Below are 24,548 nucleotides of genomic sequence, written 5' to 3'. Positions count from 1 at the left end.
CCAATGGGTACTAGACTCAGGATCTAATCAAATTTCTAGGAAGTTTGTAGATACAGCAGAAACCTTCAATAAATATTTTTATTCCACACTTTTACATCTTTTATCACATGAAAGTGGTGATAAGGGTTATTTCCTATTCCATTCCCTTAACCGAACTGGATGCAAAATATTAGAAGATGCTAAAAAGCACAAGCACTTTAAAATCAGCCAAAGACAAAACTGCATCTAATTCCTTGAACTGCAAATGACCGCAGGTTGGGAGAGCATTTGAGAGAAGAATTGTACTTGCTGTGTTTGTATTCTTCTCTAGAGATGTGTTATGGTCACAGCAAAGATGGGATTTGGGCAAGATCAAAGGCTTACTCAGGCCACTTTTGCCAGCTCTCAGTCTTTTGCTTTCTCACCCTACTACTGGAGTAATCTTTTGGAGGTATGACAGTGCCTATGTGATAAGGATCTGTGCAACCTGCCTAATTCATTCCCTTGCATGGTTTGCCCTAACAGAAAAGTTCATAGCTCCGTGCAGGTCTACACTCTTCTACTAAAGTTCTAACTATAAATGCAAAAAGAGTCTTTCAATACATCAATTCTCCATTCTGGCCTTTATCTAGTTGACAAAACTCCAGAAAGCATCTAGCAGAACCAGCATCTCATCAGCCAAGGTTTTGAACATATGTAGTTATACTTTATCTTAGAATTCCATGGATAACTGGAAGAGATTACTATTAACATTAGTAAGACAGTGTCCTTCTTGAGGCTGCAGTTATCTTTCTATTATGAAAATTCAAACATTTCAGACTTTTATAAATTACTAAAAAGCAATTGCTATTAAATTATGCATTTTTATCTTTGATTTTCACAAGATTTTTTATCAGTGATGACAAAAAAATGGCCAACTTGCAAGTGGGGGCAATGAGGACAGTGTGGAATGAATGACATGATGGCAGACAGTGTGGGGGCTCCACCACACCTGCCTGTAAACAGATGTGCAAGGCTGGTGAGACAGAATCAGAGACCAAAGACCAGCCGCAACACTACAAATTCTGGGATACAAACATCTTTGGATAGCTTCTATGGCTGTCACAGCATGACAGCTTGGAAGGCAATGACAGCAGTCAGCAAGCTGGGGAAAGTAACGAGGAAGCCTTCTGCAAGATGAGCAGCAGAAGGAAAGCTAAGGAAAAAGCCAAGTCCGGGTCTGGCTCTGCTGCTCACATCCAAAGCCACAGAGAAGGCTCCACTGCTGTTGTCTTTGGCTCCATTGCTCCTGGCTGAGTGCTGTCCTCAGGCCTCCAGAGTGCCGAGCCCAGGTCAGTCAGGGCAGCAGGGCTGGGCACAGGGACCCTGACAGGCTGCACAGACAGGATGGCACCTCAGCACGGTGAAGGTGGGCACAGGAAAAGCTCTGCTGCTCCTGGCATGGAATCACACCGGGCAGGGGGACAGGGAGGCATCGCTGGGGTAAAAAACAGACTGGCAGGAGAGGACTGGGGGGCCCTGAGGGACAGACAACAAGGGCAGAAGGACTCTGAGGGGCAAGGCAGCCATAGCAAAAGTCAGCTGCAAAAGGGGCTGCATTAGCACAGGTTTTGCCATCAAGCCCAGGAAAGAGGCTCTTCCTTCCTACTCCACGCTGGTGGAACTGGATCTGGACTGGTGGGCACAGGACAACAAAGATGTGACATCTTGGAGCAAGGCCTGCAGAGGACGGTGGGGGCTGGAGCACAGACCTGCCAGGAGAGGCTGCAAGAGCCTCTCCAGCCTGGAGAAGAAAAGGGAAAAGGAGATTGCCTGGAAGAGTGCAATGGTCACATGGACTGGTGAAGCACAGACAGGGCCAGCCTCCCCTTGGAGGTGCGTGAGATTAGGGTGAGAGGCAACAGGAACTCACTGAAGCATGGGCAATTCACTCCCTATAAGGAATTGGTTTGTAAAAAAAACCTCTGACAGAACAAACAAAACACATTATGGTATTAAAACCTTGGAACAGGCTGCCAAGAAATGCTCTGGAGTGTCCATCCTTGGCTGGAGGTATTCAGAACCTGTCTGGACAAGGTCCTGAGCAAGCTGATGTAATTTGAACCTGTTTTATACAACAGCTGGCCATCAAATCTTTCACAGGTCCTATTGTTGTGCACCTCCAGGATCCTAGAAAAAGCCCAGTAAATAAAATTGGATCTATTGCAGGCAGGAACAACTGGAGCTGCATTCTTCACTGCTTAAGCAGGACAAACAAAACAGTTCCAGTAATCTTGATTTTTTTTTTTTAATCACTAATAAATAGAGATTTGGCAGCGTCTTGAGAATTAGGCTACCTGAGAATTTCTGTCTTTGAGACAGGTAACAAAACACAAAACCTCTTCCTCCCACCAAGTTTGACAAGCTTAATTTGATCCTTAGCCTTTTTTACTACCTACGGCAGATGGACATAACCCACGCATTTCACATGTATTGCTGAGAACCAGAATTTTTATCTTAAGTGGCAGTGACTGAAGTCTGACTTGGCAGCTACTGGACAGTTTCCCTGCTGAGAAACTTTAGACTATAGCTTATTGACAAAAGTATCTCTACCACTGAGGCTTCTATGGTCAAAGAAAGACAGCTAAGGGCTGAAATTCCTTATAAATCATAACTGTGCCACCCTACAACCCCTAAGAGAGAGTGGTTTGAGGAGGATTTCTGACTGACTACTACAGGGCCGGTAACACAGTCCAGTAAAATGGCAAAAGCAATCCATGTTCTTCGTCCTCCTCTCTTAGGACCTGGCAAGCCATTGCTGTTGCTAGGTCCCCTCAGAGGCATCCTTCAGGCTGAACAAGGCCAGCTGTCTCAGTCTTTCCTCGTGTGCTGATCCAGTCATTCAATCGATCTGACAATCATCCACTGACCTTTGTCCAGTTTGCCAATGTTTTTCTTGAATTCAGGATCCTAAAACTAGACACGGTGCTCTAGCACTGAGCTAGTGAGTATGGAGCAAAGAAGGGTAATCAAGTCCCTCAATCTCTTGGCTGTGCTCCCAGCCACAGAGCTCTGGACACTGTTAGTCATCTCTGCTGACAAGACATACCTCCTGCTCACACTCAGCCCACTGTCCACCAGTGCCTCCAGGGCCTTTCCAGCAGTGCTGCTTCTCAGCCAGGCAGCCCTCGTCTTTCTCAAGGAAGAACATTTGACTTAGTTGACTTTCATAAAGTTCTTGTTGGTTCATTCCTCCAGCATATCCACAAGCATATCAACTGGTTTCCCCACACAGAGATTGGTGTCATCTGTAGATTTTATAAGCGAGCATGGCACTGCCTCCTCCAGTGGCAAGGATGCTGGACTGATCAGCTGCTATGACACAGTGCTGCTATCCCTGTAGCACTCTGAGCAACCATTAGCCACCTTCTCAGCCTCATCATCCACCCACATGGCTGTCAGCCCATTCAGACCAAAATGTCCCAACCTGAATACAAGACTATTATGTATGAGAGAGCAGCCTTGAAAGGACATTGGCCACTTCTCAGCTCCCTCAGATGTAGCCTGTTGGATATCATGGAGTTGTACAGGTCAAGTTTCCTCAACGAATCCCTGGCCCTACCCCTGTCCACTGGCCTGTTCCTCTTGGATGTGTTCACTGATCACAGGGCATGGGAGGCATCATTAGTGCAGACTGAACAAAGAAGGCTTTGAGTGCTTCAGACTTATTGTCTCTGTCATCACTGGATCACCCAGCCCACACAGCATGGAGCACACATTTTCCTTGGTCAGCCTTTATTACTAGTGCAATAGTAGAAGCTTTTCTTGTCCTTGATGTCCCTTGAAGATCTCAACTACAGCTGAACTTTGACTTTGCTGATACCATTCCCTGCAATGCCCAGGCAAATTGTTCTAAACTCCTCCTTTGTAACCTTGTCCCTGCTTTACTTCTTGTACATTGCCTTCTGACGTTGGGACTACCACTGTGATTACCTAATTCTGGGCTCCTCATACATCTGCTCATTTTCCTGCATTTAAAGCAGGCTGCTCTTAAAGGTCCTTAAAGACCTCCCAGATTCCTTGAGACATTTTGCCCCTCAGAGCTGCTTCTCAAGGAATCACACCTACCAGTCCCCTGAATAAGGCAAACTCTGCTTATCTGAAGTCCAGGGGTGGTACTTGACTACTCTCCTTCCTCATCCCTGGCAAGACCTTTAATTTCTGTATTTCACAGTTGCTATATCCAAGGCTACCACTGATTATCACACCCCTAACCTCTTCTTTCTTACATGAAAGAATGGCAGATCCAGGTGTTCCTCACCTCTGGCTGGCTCAGATGGAGAATGAGGTGGACAACAGCCATGCAGTGACCAACCCACAGCAGGACAGCTATTATGGCATGGGATCTGTGCAGAGAATTCCACATGGTGGTCAGTGAACAGCAGCAGCAAAAATTGACTAAATATTTGTGTAAAGGAAAATGAAGTAGAGAAGATGAAAAGAAGCGGACAGGTGTACAAAATCCTGTCAGCACAGCCAGACAAAAAGTCCTCAGGAATTTGGGGCTGAGTGAGAAGAACAGCAGCTAATACTAAGAGACAAGCATGCCACAGAAGGAGGGGCAGTTTGCTGTTTCAAAGTTGAACTCCACTCTGCAAGTTAAACAAGGAAAAGCAGAGATGGGCACAGCTATATAGAGCCAGAATGGTTTTCAGCTGAGATTCTTGCATCAGAATGGGTAGGCAAGGAAGCCAAAAAACCAGAATGGTGGATCACATTCACATCTCCCTGGGAAAAAATGTAATGACTCAATACTAAGAGAAAATAAGACTGACCAGAAGTAATGAGGAGGCAAGGCCTGGAGAAAGAGGTACAATCTGAGGTGCAGTCATGCGTCCCTACAGACAGTTTGTGGTCTGAGGTTGAAATTGAGGCACACCTGTGAAACCTGGGTCACAAAGGTAACATCAGCTCCAGAGACTTAGGAACCCAGCCATGAATGAAGATGCCTGTGAACTTCTCCAAAACCGAATGAGGGTTTCAGCGACAGCCAAGTGTGAACAAGGGAAAGATCCAGAAGTGAAGAAAATAGGGCAGGAAAGAGCCTGCTGGACAGAACTAGAGTCAATGTTAAATACACTATAAAAATTACTAAGCCTTGTTAAGTTACAGTATGTCAATGTGAGCGTAACCAAAGTCCTTGTGTTAAAATTGCATTTTAGACAAAATATATGCTGTCAATACAACCAACCTGCATTTAAGTAAAGCATTTGACATACAGTCATAAAGGGAACCACTCCTAAAGACTGAAAAATGGGAGTTGGAGCAAGACCTGGCGTAGGAAAAAAGTGCTCTTGTACAAAAAAGGAGAAGTATGCTAAGAAAGCCTAGTAATGATAAATTTGGGTGTCACTGTCATTGCAAGGAAGAGGATAGTACAGAGAATGTAAGGAAGTTCAGAACTGTATAATGGAGATGGGATCATATATAGCATTACAACACATAGGATCATGCCTCAGAGTCTAAATCCTGCTGTAATATGGGAATTCATCAGTTGCATATGACAGAAAGCAGAAATACTTGTATTAGCCAATCACAGAATGACCAGAGGCTGTATCAATATGGAAAGGCCAATAAAAAAAAAAAACCACCAAACAAAAACCCCAAGCAAACAAACAAAAAAACCAAACCAAAAACAAAACAAAAACCACCAAAACATCCAAAAAACCAAAAAAGAACAGCAATCTCAATTTGTAGTGCTATTTCCAATAGAGCTAAAAATGCAGGAGCAGCATTCAAGCATGGTGAATACTGGCAATCTGTAATACTATGTATAGTTCTGGTTTCTTGAGAGGTAGATTTAAAAAGGTTTGAAAGACATTAATTTAACCAGGATCAGAGAAAACAAATGACTAAGAGGATTTCAAGAGGGGAGCCTCTCTAACTTGGCAAACTAAAAGTACTTCCCCTGCCGAGCCTAGCAAGACAAAAAAAAACCCCAAGCTGCCAGATCAAAAGTATGTTTCAGGTAAGGAACCTAACTAGTCTTGAAGTGGCAGTTGTGTCATGGCTTCCAAGACAGAGGGAACCAGACTGGAAGTGCCAGGATGTCCCATGCAGTTCCCTAACCCAATCTTCCTACGTGCAAAGTTTGCTGGGTTGAATTTTTCATTTTACAATTATATTCCTGCAAAATTAAATCCTTCTCAAATAGTTGACCTGGAGTGGCTCAGGGATCCTACCCAACCAGCACAATGCTCCAGGACTACGGCACAGGCTTAACCAAAGAGCCTGGAAATCAAACAAGAGGTTACCTGTGCCAACTGCTGAGTTATTATCGTAGCGAGGAACAGTGGGAACCCACCTCCTTTCCACTACTACATAAGATCATTTTCAAGAGTCAAATGTATTTAATATCGTTCCCCTCTTCTCTTCAAAGTTCCTGGAAAACATAAGCAAAACTCTGCAAAAAATCTGTGGGTAACAGATGCTGACTGGCTGGAAAACATTCCAGAGGTAGTTCCAGAGAGCTGGAAGTTTTACCCATGTTTCACATGCATTCCACAGCCACCAGTGCACATCTTCCACTTGACAGGACAATGATGTGCACAGCATTTCTTCATCCCACAGATGGTGTAAGGGATTTCTGACACACTAACTGCAGCCTAACAGAGTACCTTAGCCCAGACAGAGGTCACATCTGATACCACTACTGCAGCTGCACTCATAAAAACCCCACTGCAGAAGAGACTTCTAGCAAATGCCTTATTACTCCATCAGTTAAAGCTATTGGCTGGCAGCCACAATGATACTGAAAAGCAAGAATACTTGGTGACAGCATGGTTCTGAAAGCATCTGTAGAGATTTCTGACACACCTATGTAAGGCTCTACCTATTAAAGAATTATCATGGACTTGGTAAACAGAGTCAGTGATCTTCTGCTGGCAAAAAAGTTTGATTACCTCTTACACGTTTTAATCTTATAAAGGCAACATGCAAAATAAAAACCGAAAGTATAAACACTCCCACAACCAACCAACCCAAAACAAAACTAAAAGCATCTTGAAATGGACATATATTTCCAGCAACAGCCTCACTATACAGGATGTATCATTGTCTGTGAAAACAGTTTGTGTGGGACAGACAAAACTGACAGTACTAGAAACTTAGCTCTCATTATAAAAAAGGCACAGACCACCAGCAGAGCAGGCATGAGGCTTTAACAGAATTACCAGGGAGGCTGTAAGTGGTTCAAAGGTCTGGGTTTAATGGTAGCTTAGTCCTTTCAAGACAGCAACATAAGAGATCTAATGGCTTACATATGAAAGGGTCTGCTTTCAGAAAGTGGCAGGAATAACAAGAGAAGAAGTGATAGCATAACATCAGGAGTACTAAAGTGGGCTCACCTCTTTGGATGGCTGGTAGTAGGCACCTGTGAAATGTCACAGAAGTGACTTTGGAGCATGTCAGCAAGTTTGGGCTCACTTTAGCAGTGGAGCTTGAAAACTTGAAAAGGATATGGAGGAAAAGGACACACCTGTCCAAGGGATTCTGAGCCCAGAAAAAGCACCAGAAGTCAAAGCAACGTAGATTAGGATGTGACAAGGGTATGTATTTTGAAGCCTTTAGGGACCAAGCAGTTTCTTGTGAACTGTACTGAAGAGGATAAAGAAAAAGAAAAGTATGGGAATAATGAGAGAGGAGAGCAGAGAGAAATCCCAGTGTTTAGAAAGGAAGTAGAAGATGTAAGCACTGAGGATCAAACATAGGCAGACACCAAAAGCCAGACATATCCCCAGGGATAAGAGAATTAGTAACTCTCCAGACAATACCGACCCCTCAGACTCTGTTGTTTACACAGGTTCACTGCAGCCCTATGGTGACACAACTATAAAAATCATAACCTGGCAGCTCCACTGGGCCAGAGACATGAGCCTGAGCCCACGCCAAGGTACAGCCACACTCTGGAGCAGGTTTTGGCCAGGCTCAGCAAGGAGCAGGAGCCGTGCGGAGCCCCGAGGGCCGCGCTGGCAGCCCAGCGCCGCGGTGCCTCCAGCAAGCGGCAGTGCTGGCTCGGCTAACCCAGGCGTGAGGCCGCGCAGGCCGGGCTGCTCCGCTCCCAGCCCCCAGCCCAGCCCGCTCTCCACTTGCACACACTGCTTACTTACTTTTTAATTAGATTTTTAAACAAAAAGTGAAACAATTTTCTAAAATTCCTCTAATTACACTAAGATGCTGAACTGATTGTGAAGGGAATAGGAAATGAAAGCGACTCACCCTCTGAGGGAGAATTTTGTCAGCCATCTTCCTCCTCTTGGCACTGTACATTTTTTAAAGAAAAAAACACGTTACCATGGTGACAGATCTAGGAGTAACGAGGCCACCTGCTAAATTATCCTGACATCTCCACATGCTGGTGCACAGCTGTGCATGCATCAGCAAAAGGGTCTCACCCATGCCCAGGACCTTGTACCCCTTCTCTCAGCAGCCTGGGGAGGCAGTTAGGTAAGAACAAATCAGGGCTGTCTGTTATGCATCCTGGAAAGAAGTCTGTAAGTTCTTTGATCACAGCATCTTCTGTGGTGCAGGGTGGCAATATATGCAAGTGCATGTGCACACACTGCTTCTGGGTACAGACAAGCATGTAGAGGACAGTCTCACATGTGGCATGCACAGACACACCTATGCTGTGCACATCTGAGTGGCTGAGAGCCTGCAAATGGCACATCAACTTGTTCAACAGACAACACGCATTTATTCCATCACGCCCAAAATTAAGTGCTGAAGAACACACGTATATATGGGTGTATTTCATATGATGTATGAAAACACACACATATTCACACCCTTCCTTCATATGTACATACATACTTGTTTTACTTATCATATTTGCATGAGTGATGGATAAAGGTATAAGGCCTTACATTTCCACATTTCTTCATCTTTATGAACACAGATGTGGGAAGATGTATGTGTGCCTGCAGTGTGTATACATACTGTGTCCATACCCATACACAGGCACATTTCTATAGCTATGCTTTTAAAAACACACTTGTACTTGTGTACATAAACACAAATCTGGATGCGCCTGAGAAATGCTGCTGCCAGGAAGACTGCCTTCAGGTTCTAAGAATTGTTCATGCACACCAAACCTGTCACCCAGCTTTCTCTAACAGGGGCCAAGAGGGAATTCAGGTCCCATCTCTTTAGCTTGTAAGGCCTTTATCTTAAGCAGGAGATTAATCACTCCATCTGTGACGGACAAATGGGAGAAAGCTGCTGCCACTCTGCCATGTCACAAGGACACCCCTCCTTTTCACACTGGAAGTCTGTCATCAGCTGTGGCAAACATAAAAGCGGTTTCCAGGCATTGGATGTGGCATGGTCCCTTCCTACGTTTGTTAATAATGAGCCAGGGCTGAAATACCAGATTCTTGAGACTCTTCTCCATGCCCACATAAGCCAAGGCTGAGGAACTCTTTGTGCCTGGAGGTACAGCGGACAGAAAATTCAGTTACACCCAACTTAATAGGTAAACAATGTCCCTTTTAGAAGTGTAGGAATAATGGGAATGGAATGTCACATGGTGTGAAACTCCAACACCTTCCCACCACTCACAAAATGAAATCTGCACTGAAACAATTCACAGAATCTGGAAGTAAAGGCTGAGCAAGTCCCAGCCTCCCAAAGGGATTGGGATATGCACGTACCTGCAACAACCCCGTAGGCTTGCAAATAAAAAGCAAGAAAAAAACAAAGCAACACCCCCAAACAATTTGGATCTCAACCAGTTCTTCAATAATCTCTTACAGAAATGAGATTTCTGTCTCCACCAAACCTGCCAAGAAAGGACAAGGGTAACTTTATTGGCCCATGCTAGGAAACATGGAACTCATTTTACCCCCAGAATTGGTCCCAAGGTGCCAGAAAAGTGTGCCTGAAAAACACATAATGGGAAACCACAAGGAGGTGGAAATGAAAAAAGGGAAAACATTCAATACATTATCTGAAGGGAAGGCATGGCAGAAGAAACAGAGAAACTCTCTGAGTATCCAGGCAGCACTGGTGTGAACAGGGCTCAAGGCAGTAGGGGGATCACTGCTGGGTCTCAAACTAGAAACACTGAAGTCAAAAACAGGGGAGGGGAACTTTTTTCTGTGAGTCAGGCCACCAACTTTTAGCAAATACTGTCCTCTAATGCTCCCTGGAAACTAGTTAGTGACTAAAGTCTACCTTAATTATCCAGCAGGGGCAATTTGTCAGGTTATATCCACCCTAGGACCTGAAGCATGGGCATTATTTTGTGCAGTTTCTTGGAGAGCCTCCTGGGAGGTGCTACAGAATGTGCATTTTGGCCGGTGCTGGGAAAGGTCTCCAAGAGGTCCATGCACTGCTTGTGCTCATGTGCTGCACTCACACACACTCCTTCTGGGTTCAACCTTTCTCAATTGTAATGTACTAATACTCTCAAGATCAGTGTCCTTTCCAGATGCATCCCAGACACAAGCATTCCCAAATCTGGCTTGCTGATCCAAGGTATATAACCTGGACAGAGCAGGGCTCCTGAAGAACTGAGCTTAGAGAGTCATGTTTTACCTATAGCTGGATTCCCTGACACCACCAGAACACTGCCTGAAGCTGTATATACATCTATAATGATTCTGCAAAAGGTAGCCCACACAGATGACTGCACCCTATGTGCATGTGGATCCCACTCAACACTCAAGACTGATGAGGTCTAATGTGCTGCAAAAAGAAATTAGTTAACCTATTTAAGAGAGAATGTATTCAGCAATGTGCAAGGTGGGCATATTTCAAAAAGAAAGTTCCACACAGAAAACCCTCTAATTTTATGAAATTACTTTCAGTGCATATTTATTTACTTTATATGCAAAAACACTTGGGACAACTGCAAGTTTTATGACCACTCTTCTGAGTGACGATAGTACAAGCATTCACATGACAAACCAAAGTTTTTTTCACTTGTGTCATTTACAAACTATTAGGTTAGCCAGTCAGAAATCAGAGCAACTATACAGAACTGACAACAAATAATACAATAATTGTACTATATTAGAAGAGAACTGTTCATTAATTCTAAAGGCTAAACATACTCGACAAATTTATGGCCTGACAAACCTGCAAAGTAAAAGCAGAATAACTACAAAACCAGACATTATTAAAGGTTGCTTTGTTGAAGACCATTCACAAACAAAAAAAGGTAAAATTTACTAATGTTTTTCCTGCTTAAAAAACTATCAGTAAATAGATCTTCTATTCTGTCTTATTGTTCTTAAAAGTCTTACCTACTGCTCAACAGGTACCATCTTTGTTTCCTCAAATTGTCCTCCTGTGTTTTCTTTCCAGAACACTCACCTCCTAGCTCGGTTCTGAGTAGCTTGCTGCTGCTGCTGCACCTGCTGCTGCACCTGCTGCTGCTGGACCTGCTGTGGTGCAGTGCGTTTTCTTGTTGTTTCCATCACAGTCTGGGGCATCCCAGGTCGCACTGAGGGGCTTCCAACGTATGGGGGGCCTGGGGGACCCATGGGAGCCCCCTGATGGGGCATTCGAGCTCCTGATGGCATCCCAGGGCGCTGCAGGAAAAGCGAAACAGAAAGCAAAGCCCGTTTGGTTCCCCTTTCTGCAGCCGCCAAGACATTTGTACATCATGCGACACAGGTCCCAGCAGATTCCCCGTTTTGAGCAACCTGATGAGCGCTAAGCAGCAATACAAAGCACGCGAGCTCTGTCACTGCCGTATCTTGGATATCATGAAGAGGTATTCAGGGATAAAGTAGACAGCCAACAGGGAGGCCAAATACTGGGCTTGGGAAAACACTCAGTGGTCAGCAGCATATCCAGACCGGGTTACAGCTGAAAGCTCTATCTCCAGCCCGGATGGGAACAGCCCATGGCAGCGCCATGCAGTCTGTACTGGTGCAGCTCACATGCTGCTGCGAGCTGCGAGCACACTCCACTGCATGCGCTGCACTGCCGAGCAGCACCACAGTGGTGCAGCTGACATGCTGCTGCCAGCACGCTCCACTGCATGCGCTGCACTGCCGAGCAGCACCACAGTGGTGCAGCTGACGTGCTGCTGCCAGCACGCTCCCGCTGCATGTGCTGCACTGCCGAGCAGCACCACAGTGGTGCAGCTGACGTGCTGCTGCCAGCACACTCTACTGCATGCGCTGCACTGCCGAGCAGCACCACAGTGGTGCAGCTGATGTGCTGCTGCGAGCTGCAAGCACACTCATGCTGCTCTGAGCAGGCGGCTCTGAGCAGCCAGACAGACACCAGCACGGGCAAAGCACCAGGATAAACATTTTCCATTGAGAGCCTTCTACTTTGCCTACACCAGAGAGCAGTGTAAGTTCATAATGCAACACGAATCCTTTATAAAAAAGGTCATGTCTCTGATCAAGCCTTTAAAATAATTAAAAAAAGAAATGGATGCGGTAGTTTGTCAGCAGCCCCTGTAGGCATTCTAAAGTCCTGGCATTTATGCTGTCTTCTGCATGCTCTTGAGAGACATTGGGTCAAATCACAAGCTTAATGCTGCACAAGACACCCAGTAAATCCAGTTTTGAATTCTAAAAGCTTATAGCCATCAAAGAAAACCACCAGTAAAATAATGTCTGCCTGTAAAATGCAATTCAAAACAGAGAGATGAGCTTAGTCTCATACTGAGAATTATCAATATATTTATATGACCACATATATGCAAAAATATAGACACACACACTCTCTAGGCATTTGAACCAGGATGAAAATAAGAATAACCATACAGCAAAAGTCCTCTGAAAGCCAAGTCCCTCTACAAAGTCTTTTAAGGAAACCAAGAGGCAATGGCATCCATTATGAATAAACAGTTGGTTAAAGAACAGAAATGAGGCAAAAGTGATTGGTTCTGAAAACAAAAGAAAGGCACATGTAAACTTCTACTGGGACATCTCCTTTTCAGCATATTTAAAACAATCTGGGGGGAAAAGAACCAAAAAAAGCCAAGAAAAACCAAGGAAGGGAAGAAGTTTGTTGGTAATGCTGCGTTATTCATGTTGACGAGGACGAAGCCAGCTTCAAGAACTGCAGCAGGACTTTATGAGACAGAATGAATGCTTAAAAGGAAGATTCAAATGTAGTTCAAGGCATATTGAACTGAACTACAAAAGGGGAAAAAACAATCCAAGAATCACAGACAAAGCAATGGGCCCTAAGCTGCTGTCCAGCAGAACCTTGTTTAAACAGACACTTCCAGAAAATATTGGTTCACTGGTTACTAGAGGTCAAAAAAAAAATCATAAAGAAAAGAAGTAAGAGTGGAAGGAACAGAGGATATCAGTGTGCCATGGCCATGGTGTGTCCACAAATGAAGGTCTGTGTGCAGCTCTGGCTCCTGCAGCTCAGTGATAGCAGAGCAGAGCTGAAACAAGGACAGTGAATGGCACAGAAATTCTTAGCATATGGAACTGCATCCAGGGAAGTAAAGGTAAATACATTGTGACTTTTCATCTGGAAAGAGGCAATCCAAGGTGATCTAAAGGGGCATTTGCCAGAGCTCTGCAGAATCACGTGTGGCCTGGGGAGGACAGTCAGGTATTGACTGTTCACTGCCCCTGCCAGAATAGCAAACCCTGGCCATCAGCAGCAGAGGGGTCAGGCTCACAGACCACTGGAGGGGTGAGTTTGTCACACTGTGGGTATCAGCCTGTGGAACCCTCTTCCAAAAGGGTGCTAACAACATGGAAGACATACTTGGCTCAATAGCTGCAGACTGCCAAAGTACTTGGGAGAAATACACTACTGGACTCCAAAATGAGATATGTGCACCCCTGAGGGTATGCAAGCCAGTCTGCTGGGGGTGGGAAGAAAATATTTAATGCACAGTCAACATATATCATTATTTTTATAAGTTTATATCATCTTTATCTCATAATTTCTATGATTTCTAAATATTTATATATGTATTATTATAAAACATAGTTCTAAAAATAATTTGGACCTGCATTTCCAAATTAACCATCCAAATCCACTATAGCTCCCAAAGGCCCAGCTCAGTGCCCTCCCTGATCACCACAAGTCTGAGATATTCCTCATGCTTGTATCTATAAAGGAAACTGGAGAAAGGAGAGGAATGGATGATCAGCAAAGAACCAATATGGGCTATAACTGGTACGGACAGAGAAGCAAGTCAGGAGGGAGGAGAGTCACCAGCACAGGATCCAAGCAGGTGAATTCAGCAAGTGTCCATGTAAGAAAGCAATGGCAGGTGTGAGAGAGCAGCAGGCAGCACACAGACCAAACTGCAGCTTTGTGCAAACCTCCAAATGCCTTCTGCCATGAGCCTGGAGCCCCAAGAACAGCTGGAAGAGAACAGCGCTCTCTGTTCCCATGTATGAGCCCCAACCCTCTGACCCAGGCAGAGTCAGCAGACAGAAATCGCCCAGAAAATGCTTCTCTCTTGAGCCTGCATTAAGATCTGTCATCTGTCAAGCCACACATTTTGGCCTCCTTCCAGCAAAGGGCAGAGCACCGGGCCAGCTGCTGCCTGTCAGTCAGCTGGGGACAGCTGACGGTCACTGAGAAGAGCCCGGATCCTGAGCACAGCCATCTCACGGAGACTGACTGGCTACATGGGTAAAACTGAAGGCCTACTTTGGTGCTGCTCTAAAGGACAACTTAGGGCTTGAAGAACAAGGTCAGCAAGCCAAATCTACTGTCAGTCTTGGTCTTATGTTTTTGAACTTTCTTCAGTTTCCTTTGTTAAGCACTAAAATAGAGAAACAGAGAAAGGACAAACACGAGAAAAGAGAGGCAGCTCTAGCAAAAGAACATTCGATCTCATCCCTTGACCACCTCATTCCTTTGCCTGTTCTCATGTTCCTACCTCCAAAATCACTCATAGATAAGGTATTACTCACTATGCAACTGGGCAATTGTCTTCCTGCTGCAAGCCCACCAGACTCCCAAGATACAGAAATGCTTTATCTATTTAAACTTTGATAAAAGAAGAACATACAAGCAGTATCTCACCATACCTAAAAGCTTATTTTGCTCTCAAACACATGTGCGATACAAGAGAGTGAGGAACAATACTTCAAATTTTTCACAATAGTGACATTTAAAAAGAAAAGTCTTCATACTAAAGAGTATTCCCATACCATTATGGCTTTTGAAAGAGATCTTGAAGGTGCATCTATCTACAGGTTAGGAACTGTCTCTCCCCCTCTACCTCAGCAGGATGGAATCTATCATAAACAAGAAGCATCCATAGGAAACCCTGCAGTGCAAAACAGCACTGATACATCCTCCTTCCTGGAAAATCATCTATCCGAGACCCCCATCCCTGACCCATCTCTGTTTGTACCCATAGTCCTATCTCCTTTTTACCTCCATTGATTCCATTTGCATGCATTATTCTGCACAAACACCTCACTGGACGGAGGGCAAAGCCACTGTTTGCCATAGGAAATGAGGAAGACCACAGCCTGTCCCCAGCTAAAAGGACCACTCTACAGCTCTGAGAAGGTGAAGCAGAAAACAGAGCAGCACAGCATCAAGGCAAAGACACAAGGACACACATTTCATGCAGATATCCTGGTCCCCAAGAGTTCTGCTGACTGCCTGTGCACAGCCCAGCATTGCTCTGGCTACAGCTGTTCAAAGCTGAGCATGCTGTCAGTACAGCAGAACACCACCCCTGACACCTGCCGCCACAGCCCTTCACTGCCGTCCACGGACCAGCTTCCTAAGCTGCTGTCTTCCTTGCCTGAACTTCCTGTCACATCACAGCTCTGCCTCTGTCCTCTTTGCCATCCTTAAGTGAACTTCTGTCTGACAGCAGTAACGAGACAACATCAGAGCAGTGTTTTTCTATGTTCTTCTACTGCGGAGTCTTTTCTCAGGGGATGTGCATCACAGCAGTCAAAACACAGAAGTAGAAAAAAGGAGTCCTGTCTGGACATACCAGTAAAAGGAAAATAACCTGGAGAACTGACAAGTGAAAGTAAAAGAAAGTGTCAAGAAAAGTAAAGAAAGAACACTCACAAGAGGCCTCAGAAAGACTGAACAGAGAGGCAAGAGTTGCTGCATTGCAGCTGAGTGCTAAGCTGCACCTACAGCAATCTCCTGTCCTGACAGACTCCATCCACCTCAGCGCCACACAGGCGGCTCTTACGGCTGGCTCATGGGGAACAGCCACCAGCTTCTTGTAAACAGAGACACTGACAGATTCTGAGAATAACCACCGCCACCAAGTATACAAACAGCGCATTTCTTAACTAAAAAAGAGCTTCCAAGAAAAATGGAGAGAGACTGTTTAAAAGGGCCTGAAGTGACAGAACAAGAGAGAAGGGCTTCATACTGACAGACAGTAGGTTTAGATTACAAGAAAATTCTTTACTTATGAGGGTCATGAGGCCCAGGTTGTGGCTGGCCCATCCCTGGAAGTGTTCAAAGCCAGGCTGGATGGAGCTTGGAGCAATCTGGTCTAGCAGAAGGTGTCCCTGCCCATGGCAGAGGGGTAGGACAAGATGATCTTTAAGGTCCCTTCTAATCCAAATCATTCTATGATTTCTATAGGGCATAAACATAAGCAAGAGGAGATATCTGATGCTGTCTGGAAGTAAGAATGAGTAACTAGAAGTACACGGAACCCTTAAATTTAGACTAGATTGATACTGTGTGATGGCAACAAGTTTCCAACTGCACAAATGGTTTCCAATTGGATGCGTTGTTTCAAAATGGGGTCTTAGAAGTGCAACAAATAAAACTGGTACAAGGCTTCTCTCCTCCTCAAAAATATAGATGTTGCTTCATGAGTTCCCCTTTTTAATGTCTATGAATCTTTTAAAGGCTTAGTAAGCTGAAACATCAGTGTTGCAGTTCTTGCTTCCTGCCATATTCACCTTCCTCCATTTCCCAAAAGCTCTCAGTCTGTAAGTCCAAGAGTTCCAGGTACCACACACTTTAATATAATCTTCACAACAATCCAGGAGTCTTTAACTAGGAAAACATTCCATTTACAGAACTGTGAATTGGAACACGAGATTAAGTTCAGTTCTATTTCATACATGTCTGTTCACAGTTCAGAATAATTGGCCACCAAGTTCAAGTGGTGCACTTGGATGCAACCAAAAGAAAAAACCCAAGAAAATCTTTGGAATTGAAACAAATAAACCTTACAGACCAGCCTTGAATTCCACCACCCACCTCATCATACCACTGCTGTGATCTAATGTATAGTAGGGATTTTGGGTGAAGAACTACCAGAATGCGCCTCTTGAAAAGCATGGCTTTGGGAGGGAGAGGAACAACAGATCTCTGCAGCACCATGACCAGCTTGTAGGGAGAAGAAGTTGGTCAAGAACTTGTTGTCTCTTCCCTTACAATAATCAAACAACAGTTGGCAGGATCAGATAATTCCTCATGCAAGATAAGCTGAAAAAATTTCTGACACAAAACACTGACTGCTATAAGCTTAGAAGGGTTCAGGAAGATAGCATTAGACTAAGAAACACAAATAAAATCCACAGAGGCACTACACAGAGGGTAGCTGTGGGTCAGAAAGCTCCCAAGCTCCAAATCAGAGTATTCGTATGAAGGATCACCAAGGTTTTGCCTTGTTCCTGCACTTCCATGCTGCCTTTCACTGCCCCCATTCTACGCAGGATACTGAACTAAACGATCATCTGACCATTTTCGTAGTCCTACAGTATTTTTTTTTAGAAAGAGAAGAGCAATTCAAACATCTCACAGATCCATTGTATCCATACACCTACATTATTTAACAAGCCCATATTGCAAAAAATCACATTGATCTCAATTAAAGCCTTGAGTAGCATTAACGATTTTATTTTCTTCATTATGCATCAACCTTTTTCTATTTGACAGTCTGAAATCCGTCCATGGCTAGAAAAGGACAAACCTTCAATCTCTACCAGCAGCTTGCTCACATAGTTGAACATTGTACAAGGTTTTCACTCTAGCTGTCCCCTGCAACTACCTTCCCAATCAAATTTCTTGCTGTAAGGTTTCTTGATTTCTCCAGGCTGCCCCAACTACCTCCTTGCTGGCCACAAAAGGGAACATGCACACAGCAAAGCAGTGCCTCCATTCTAGGCCCCATTCCCTGAGGATGCCCTTGCAGAGAGAAGCACGCAGGGAGCTCTGTGGTAGAAAGTGGAACAAACTGTCCAAAACAAACAGTTCATGAGGCTCTTTTCTAGCCATTCCAGTGTTAGCTGGCTTATGCTCTGAGAAGACAGTACCTACACCCATGACAAAAGAAAAATTAGTAGGATATTTTTCATTAGCAAAGTTCTACTTTTTTCAAACTTGGCCATACTCTCTGCACCTCACTATTGCCAGTAGTGATCTCTACAACCCTGCGACTGAGTAGAAGGAAGAGTCACATTTATTCACTTAAAACTAAAACAGAAAACTAAACACAAAACTAAAAACACCATTCAATTTTGGGAAAATATCTTTAGTTTTTCCCATCCTAATAAAACCTCTTTAATTTTTATAATATACTGAAATATGAGTCCTTGAGGTCATGCAGTTTTTCCTCCTCTCAAAGAAGTACTACCAGTATCTCCATCATCTTTGATAAATGTTTACTTCTTTAACCAGTACCCAAGAGCCTCCAATGACAAGAGATTTTACAATTTACATAATCAGTCTCTATACTTAAGAGATTATAAATAAAACCAAAAATACCCCTATTCCCTCACTGATGAAGCCTTCAGAGGTGTCCCACTACTGCTGCCCTCTTGAGTTTCCAGTATTTCGGCTTTTTAGTCATACAGATTACAAAACCAGAAAAGCATTATTGTAAGTATATGCCACGGATTTACAATTGCTTCTGCATTATTCCCTGCCCCACCTTCCAATCAGGCTAACACTTTCTGTGATTTCTTATTAGTTAGACACTAGGCAGCTCACAGGACATCCAAGTCTTTCTCCTGAAGAGTGACATTTCATTTAAACCCACCCTGTATCAGGAGATGCAAAACTCATATATGAAATTCATTGTTTACCCTTTTTTCCTAATCACTGATAAATCTGTTATAGATCCTCCATAACCATCAGACCTGTTGTTTAGTCTGTTCTAACGCTGACGAGTTATTTATCATATATATTAAATATTTGTTTACATGCTGGCATGCTCTGACACTCTTCTTTCACTGCGGTAAATGCCATTTCATATGAGAGAGTTTATGTATTCACCATAAAATCCTAAGACCAAATTTGAGAAGTAGACAGCCAAACAAAAAGAGGACTGAGGATAAGGAAAGCAGTCACATCAGCGACACACTGGTTTGTATGAATTAGCAATCTCGGAGTGGAACTAATATTAAACTGTAGAGATTAGCAGGAACTATGAAATAACACCTATTAACAGAAAATAAATATGGATAAGGACTTATATTGCCACAGAGAGATTCCTAAGCATAGGAGAGAGGACAAAGACCAAGATCACTATGGGAAAAAGAAGGTGATTTGAACTGACAGCAAGTACATTGTAAATACAGCTATGACTCCAGAGTTAAGAAAGGCACATAGACCTTTATGGGGTATCTGGCAGATAAAAGGCAAGAAGATTGGCTTTGGAAGGAAGATAAAGTGGGAACAGGAAAAGGACATAGCAGCAGATGAAAAAGGTCAGAACAACGGGAGAAGAAAATGAACCTCTCAGCAGGTTCTTGTGTGCAGATGACACAGCCAAGGTCACCAGCACAAGGCACCAAGCAATGGCTCCTGCAATCCAGTCACAAGAGGACAGATGTCTGGACAAGAGTTTTCACAAGACCAGCACCACGGACCTTCTCAAGACTAAACAGGCAGATTACTTGTTTGAGTAAGAAAAAGACAAAAGAGAAAGAAACAAAGAAAAAAGCAGGGCAGGGAGACACAGGCAGGAACCATTTAAGGGATCCCACCAGCAATGAGGCCTATGGTAGGGACTAGAGGCTAGAGGAAACTGAGGAAAGTAATGACCTGCAGCAAGACTAGTAACTCGTTCAACAAAATGTAAGGCAACAGCTGGACAGCTAGAGAAATGTCAAAAAGACTGCCTGAAATGTACTACTGGAGAGCAGAAAATGCATTGATAAAAAGATAATAAACATAAATGTGGTGATTAAAGCCATATTTGTCCATACAAATGCTAGAAAAACAGAGGAACAACAAAAAAGGACTAAGTACAGCATGAAGCCTTTCGGGGGGCAGGGGGGGGAATTCTTGCCACAAAAGTGATGTGCAAGACACTGATGAACCTGAGCAGGAGTAAAAGCATAGTAAAAATAAATAACTGAAAGAGATTTAACCTTTCTAAAAGCCCAACTGCTAACCAGAGGTGTAACAAACTATCAAGGTCTCAAGAATGAAGAGAGAATGAAGCATCCCACTTGAGAGTTTTAATCTAAAGATTTCACCTCTCAGGGGGATCCCTTCTGCCTGGGACAAATGAGGAAGAAGTCATCATCTAAGCTGGCAATATGGAAAAGCACAAAAGCAGGATCAGGTGCACAAGAGCAAAGGGCAAAGTGACCTTAGCCAAGGAACATATGTTTCCAGAAAGATCAAGTGAATCCAAGAGCTAAGTGCCCATAGGAAATACTGCAGAATTATCCTGTTAATTTAAGTGTCAACAAAGAAAAAAAGATTTCTCATATTCTACCTCTGTTTGCTTCTCCCCATTTTTTGAGAGGGGGAGAGAAAATAGTTTTCAAGAACCAAATTAAATAATGTTATCATAGAATAAAAAAGTTAGGCATTTGAAGAAGAAATTGGCCCCTGAAATTAGATCAGAATCTGACTCCAAGAAATTCCACTAAAGTCTGCTATGCAACTTGATTTTTCAATGAATTAATTCAGGTGTTGATACACTTTGGGTAGTAATAAAACAGAGAAGCCAGCACTAGGCAAACTCAAGGTAACGACTGGCATGGCACATTCTCTTATTTGGCAGGATACAGGGCCTGGAGAGATAAAATGAAATTATAGCTTTTTTCATCTTTTTAAAGTAATGGAAGAGTGACTACCCCAACCCATGTTTTGATCAAAATGAACCTGAGATGAGGAAAAAACTAAAGGAAAGAACAAACCAGGCACCAAACAGAACTAAAGGAAATAATAATGAAGGAAAGGAGAGGGTGATACAAGAGGTGTTCAGGCACCAGGACAACAGCCAAGAAGCTCCAACCTCAGCAACAAGAAGCAGGAAGATATATACAGATATTCCAGGCTAATGCATACATTCAAGTAAGATGCCACTAGCAACAAACTCCCAGGGTAGAAAAGGCAGACTTTCCTGGCATCCAAATAAGTAATGGAAATGAGTTCTGCTATATTCATTCCAGTATAAATTAAAAATTTCCCAGACTTAAGAGCCCTGCATGCTGCTTTCACACGAAGGCCAGCTAGATGTGGAATAAGCAAATTCCCATAACTATTTTTGCCACTCTTCTAGATACTAAAGGAAGAGCACTGGTGTGCAAATGCCAAGGGAAACTTTTCAAAAGGCAAAATCATCCCATCTGCCACCCTCCCAACTTGCTTCTGGTTCTGCTCAGATACAGCCATCACAATCCAGACCACCTTGACAAACCCACAACTGAACCACTGCTACCACCTGTACAGCTGCTCTCCATCTCCCCCAAGCAGCTGCCAATCTCGCCCAGCCCGCTCCTGTTCACTGGCACCACAGCACCTCTGCACAGCTCCCACCACTGCACAAGGCCACCTCAGAGCCCCTGGCCCTGCCAGACCCACCATATCCAGGATCTAAAGGACACACACAGGATCCTACACATCTGGAGTAAGCCTGAATCAAGGAGACAACTCGAGTCTGCCTTGAGCCCCACAGGTTTCTATGACCTCTGTGCAAGAGCCCCCACCTGATGTCTTCAAAAAGGTGTCACAGGACATGCCAGGATCCTCAAGAAAGAAGCACTCAGGAATATCAGCATCCAAATAACATTACATTCCTTTGGGCTCTTTAACAGCCTTATTTCTGTTCAATGTGTATCAATGCTAGAAATCCAAATGTTATAAATGGTGACTGCTCTCAGACACTAGAGTCATTTAAAGAACGTTTCCAATGGCAGCAAAACAGGGTAAGCATTTCCCCTTAAATGGAGATTGAAGACCTGATTCTTAAACAAAAGCTGGAACATTTTTAAAGACCTGAAGGATTGCTTTCATTAAGCATGGCACCCTGAAATTCTCTCACGGGTGAGTTTCCATAGACTGTTACAGACCTGCAGAGCTAATCTCTTCAAGCCCCTGAAAGTCACCTGTTAAGTAGCCAGAGGATACAAACGAGCCAAGACTGGAGACAAGAACCAGAGGCAGCACCCCAAGGCTTCATCAGGCTCTCATCAGAATTGTTTTTCAAAACACAAGTTTGATTACAGAACAAAGTGTCCTACAAGCCCATATGGGTTAGATCCAGTGCAGATTCTGCACCATGATCAGGCTGAAAAGCATGCTATTCACCATTCATGGAGAATCACAGCAAAAAGCACAGCACACATCCCCCCAAACACAAGCCTGTATTAACAATGAATCAGTGCATAGGCTGGGGCTTCTACAGACCCCAGTGTTCTCCTGGTGAGGCAGCTACCAGCGCCCCAGGAGCACACTGCAGGAGCTGATCCAGCCCAGCACAGAACCTCCAGTTTCCACTCATCCCTCTATTCAGAGCCAGCCAGCTCACTAACTTTCCCGACTCACCACCCCATGGACCAGAAACTCAAAAAGTTTGCTTTTCGTAGCTTTGCGAGCCCCTCCTGTAACTTCATCTGTAGCCATCAGGGTCTGCTCAGCCTCTCTCACTCTCTCTCTTCCTCTTTCTTTCCCTTTTCTGCCTTTTTCTCCAACTCTCCCCTCTGAGTCCTGCTGGGCTCTCACACTTCTAATAGCACGGAGTGGGGAGGGGGCCCCTTCAGGGCCTTCCTGACGGCCCACTCGCGCTCAGCCTCAGCTGCTGCATTCCTCCACTGATAAGCCAGAAATAGTTTGTGCTGCCGGGCTCTGTCTGTTTACTCTGCAGGGACAGAAAATCCAGCTTTTTAAACCTCTCTGTCCAAACAGCAGAGATAAGCAGGAGGCAAATTGAAAAACACGTCTCAGTTTTCCCTGGTAGTGCTGCAGCCTCTCCTCCTCTGCATCAGGGATGGGAAATTCTGGGGCAAGGGGAAGGGGGAGGGGGCAACTTCAGCAGTGACATAGAGCTCAGCACCTCGCAGAGATGTTTTCCCATTAGAAAATGCAGCAGGCGAGCAGTGGTTTTCCCTTGCTCCCACTGCTCCTCCTGCGCTGCATTTCCAGGCCCTTTCCCCAGGGACCTGGCAGGCAGCACACAGAAACATTCGCTGGCAGCATTTCCAGCATGAGAGACGAGAGCTAACCCCTCTGGACAAGAGAGAAGCAGCAGGAGGCCGGAGCTGGGAACAGGGAGGGACAACATGTGGAAGCAAGGGGAGAGCACGCGTGTGAGATCAGCAGAAGAAGGGGGTGGGGGGCAGCATGGCGGCGCAGCTCCCACGGCTTGTTTCCAACCCCCACTCCCGCCACCTCTCCCCAGTGACCGCGCTCGGGATGCTCTGCTACACTGGGATGGATCCTCCAGAGACCCCAGGCTGACTGACAGACGCAGACAAATTATTAACACCGCAGCTGCTGTAAGACATCAGCAGTTCACTGCTTGTCACACAAAGCCCTGCACGACAGCGTGTGACATCCCAGGACACTGCTGGGAAGGTGAAGGCCAAGGGGGAAGGGAGCAGAGAGCAGCAGCCCAGCCCCTGGCGGCGCTGGCAGCGCGGCGGCCATTCCACGAGCAGAGTGCGGCTGCTCCATGATGGCCGAGCCCGCAGCGAGGGCCCGGGGCACCGATCTGCTTCCCGCAGCTCACCAGGGCCCATCTTCCCTGCTCTCCCTTAACACAGCAATAGGCGAGATGTTGCCAGGTTACAAGAGGGGTTTATTCTATTCCTCTGCTTGAAATTCTTGTCTAGGGGCTGTGAATTTTCTGGCAAGACTGCAAAAACAGGATCAGAACAGAAACAAAATTATTCTGCCCTCATCCAATGATAAAAACAAGCACAGAAAAGACACTGCAGTGAAGGGCAAGCCATGAAGGTCACATGGCCTTCTGAACATGGGGGTGAGGACAGCGACCTCCACAGATTTTTAGGGTCACCCCAATCTAAGTGCTAGTGTGTGGCAACAGCCCGAGGAATCACAGAAACTTAGGGAGGGTGAGTGTGGTTATCAGCTCCCCCTCTCAGCCCCTCAGAAGTAATATGCCAAACATATCAACATAGCCTTGCCATGTTTTGTGCTGGAAAAATTCCTTAAGTTCTAGCTGAACTAAAGGCACATATAATCTGGAACCAACTGCTGCATGTCTGGTAGACGTGGTCATGTCAGGTTAACTTGCTCTGGAGGGCTTTTTCCAACCTAAACGACTCTAAATTCTGCATGCCAGTGTGACTGGCAAGGCAGCATGCAGCTGGTATCTGCCATGTTTTTAGACCCCAGATTCACATAGGAATGCTGGCTCCCATCATGGGAGCCCC

General features: G+C 44.7%; 1 protein-coding gene across 2 annotated transcripts in view; it reads right to left on the bottom strand.

Annotated features, from left to right (window-relative positions):
* The window catches only part of SMARCD3 (SWI/SNF related, matrix associated, actin dependent regulator of chromatin, subfamily d, member 3), a 73,559-nt gene that overhangs the window by 30,228 nt on the left and 18,783 nt on the right, over positions 1-24,548 (bottom strand). Inside the window, exons 1-3 of one of the 2 annotated variants that reach the window (XM_005430565.2) lie at positions 22,699-22,846; positions 11,335-11,552; positions 8,236-8,278 (exon numbers count right to left, since the gene is read on the bottom strand). In XM_005430565.2, coding sequence (XP_005430622.1) covers positions 8,236-8,278; positions 11,335-11,552; positions 22,699-22,776 — 339 coding nt within the window. In that variant the 5' untranslated portion in view covers positions 22,777-22,846. Of the gene's footprint in view, positions 1-8,235; positions 8,279-11,334; positions 11,553-22,698; positions 22,847-24,548 lie in introns of those variants that run through there. The other variant, XM_031064904.1, reaches the window with a different exon arrangement.

The sequence above is a fragment of the Geospiza fortis genome, unplaced genomic scaffold, assembly GCF_000277835.1.
Source record: "Geospiza fortis unplaced genomic scaffold, GeoFor_1.0 scaffold891, whole genome shotgun sequence".
In the NCBI taxonomy this organism is placed as follows: domain Eukaryota; kingdom Metazoa; phylum Chordata; class Aves; order Passeriformes; family Thraupidae; genus Geospiza; species Geospiza fortis.
The sequence above is the reverse complement of the archived record's forward strand: the minus strand, read 5'-3'. Positions and strand labels throughout refer to the sequence as shown.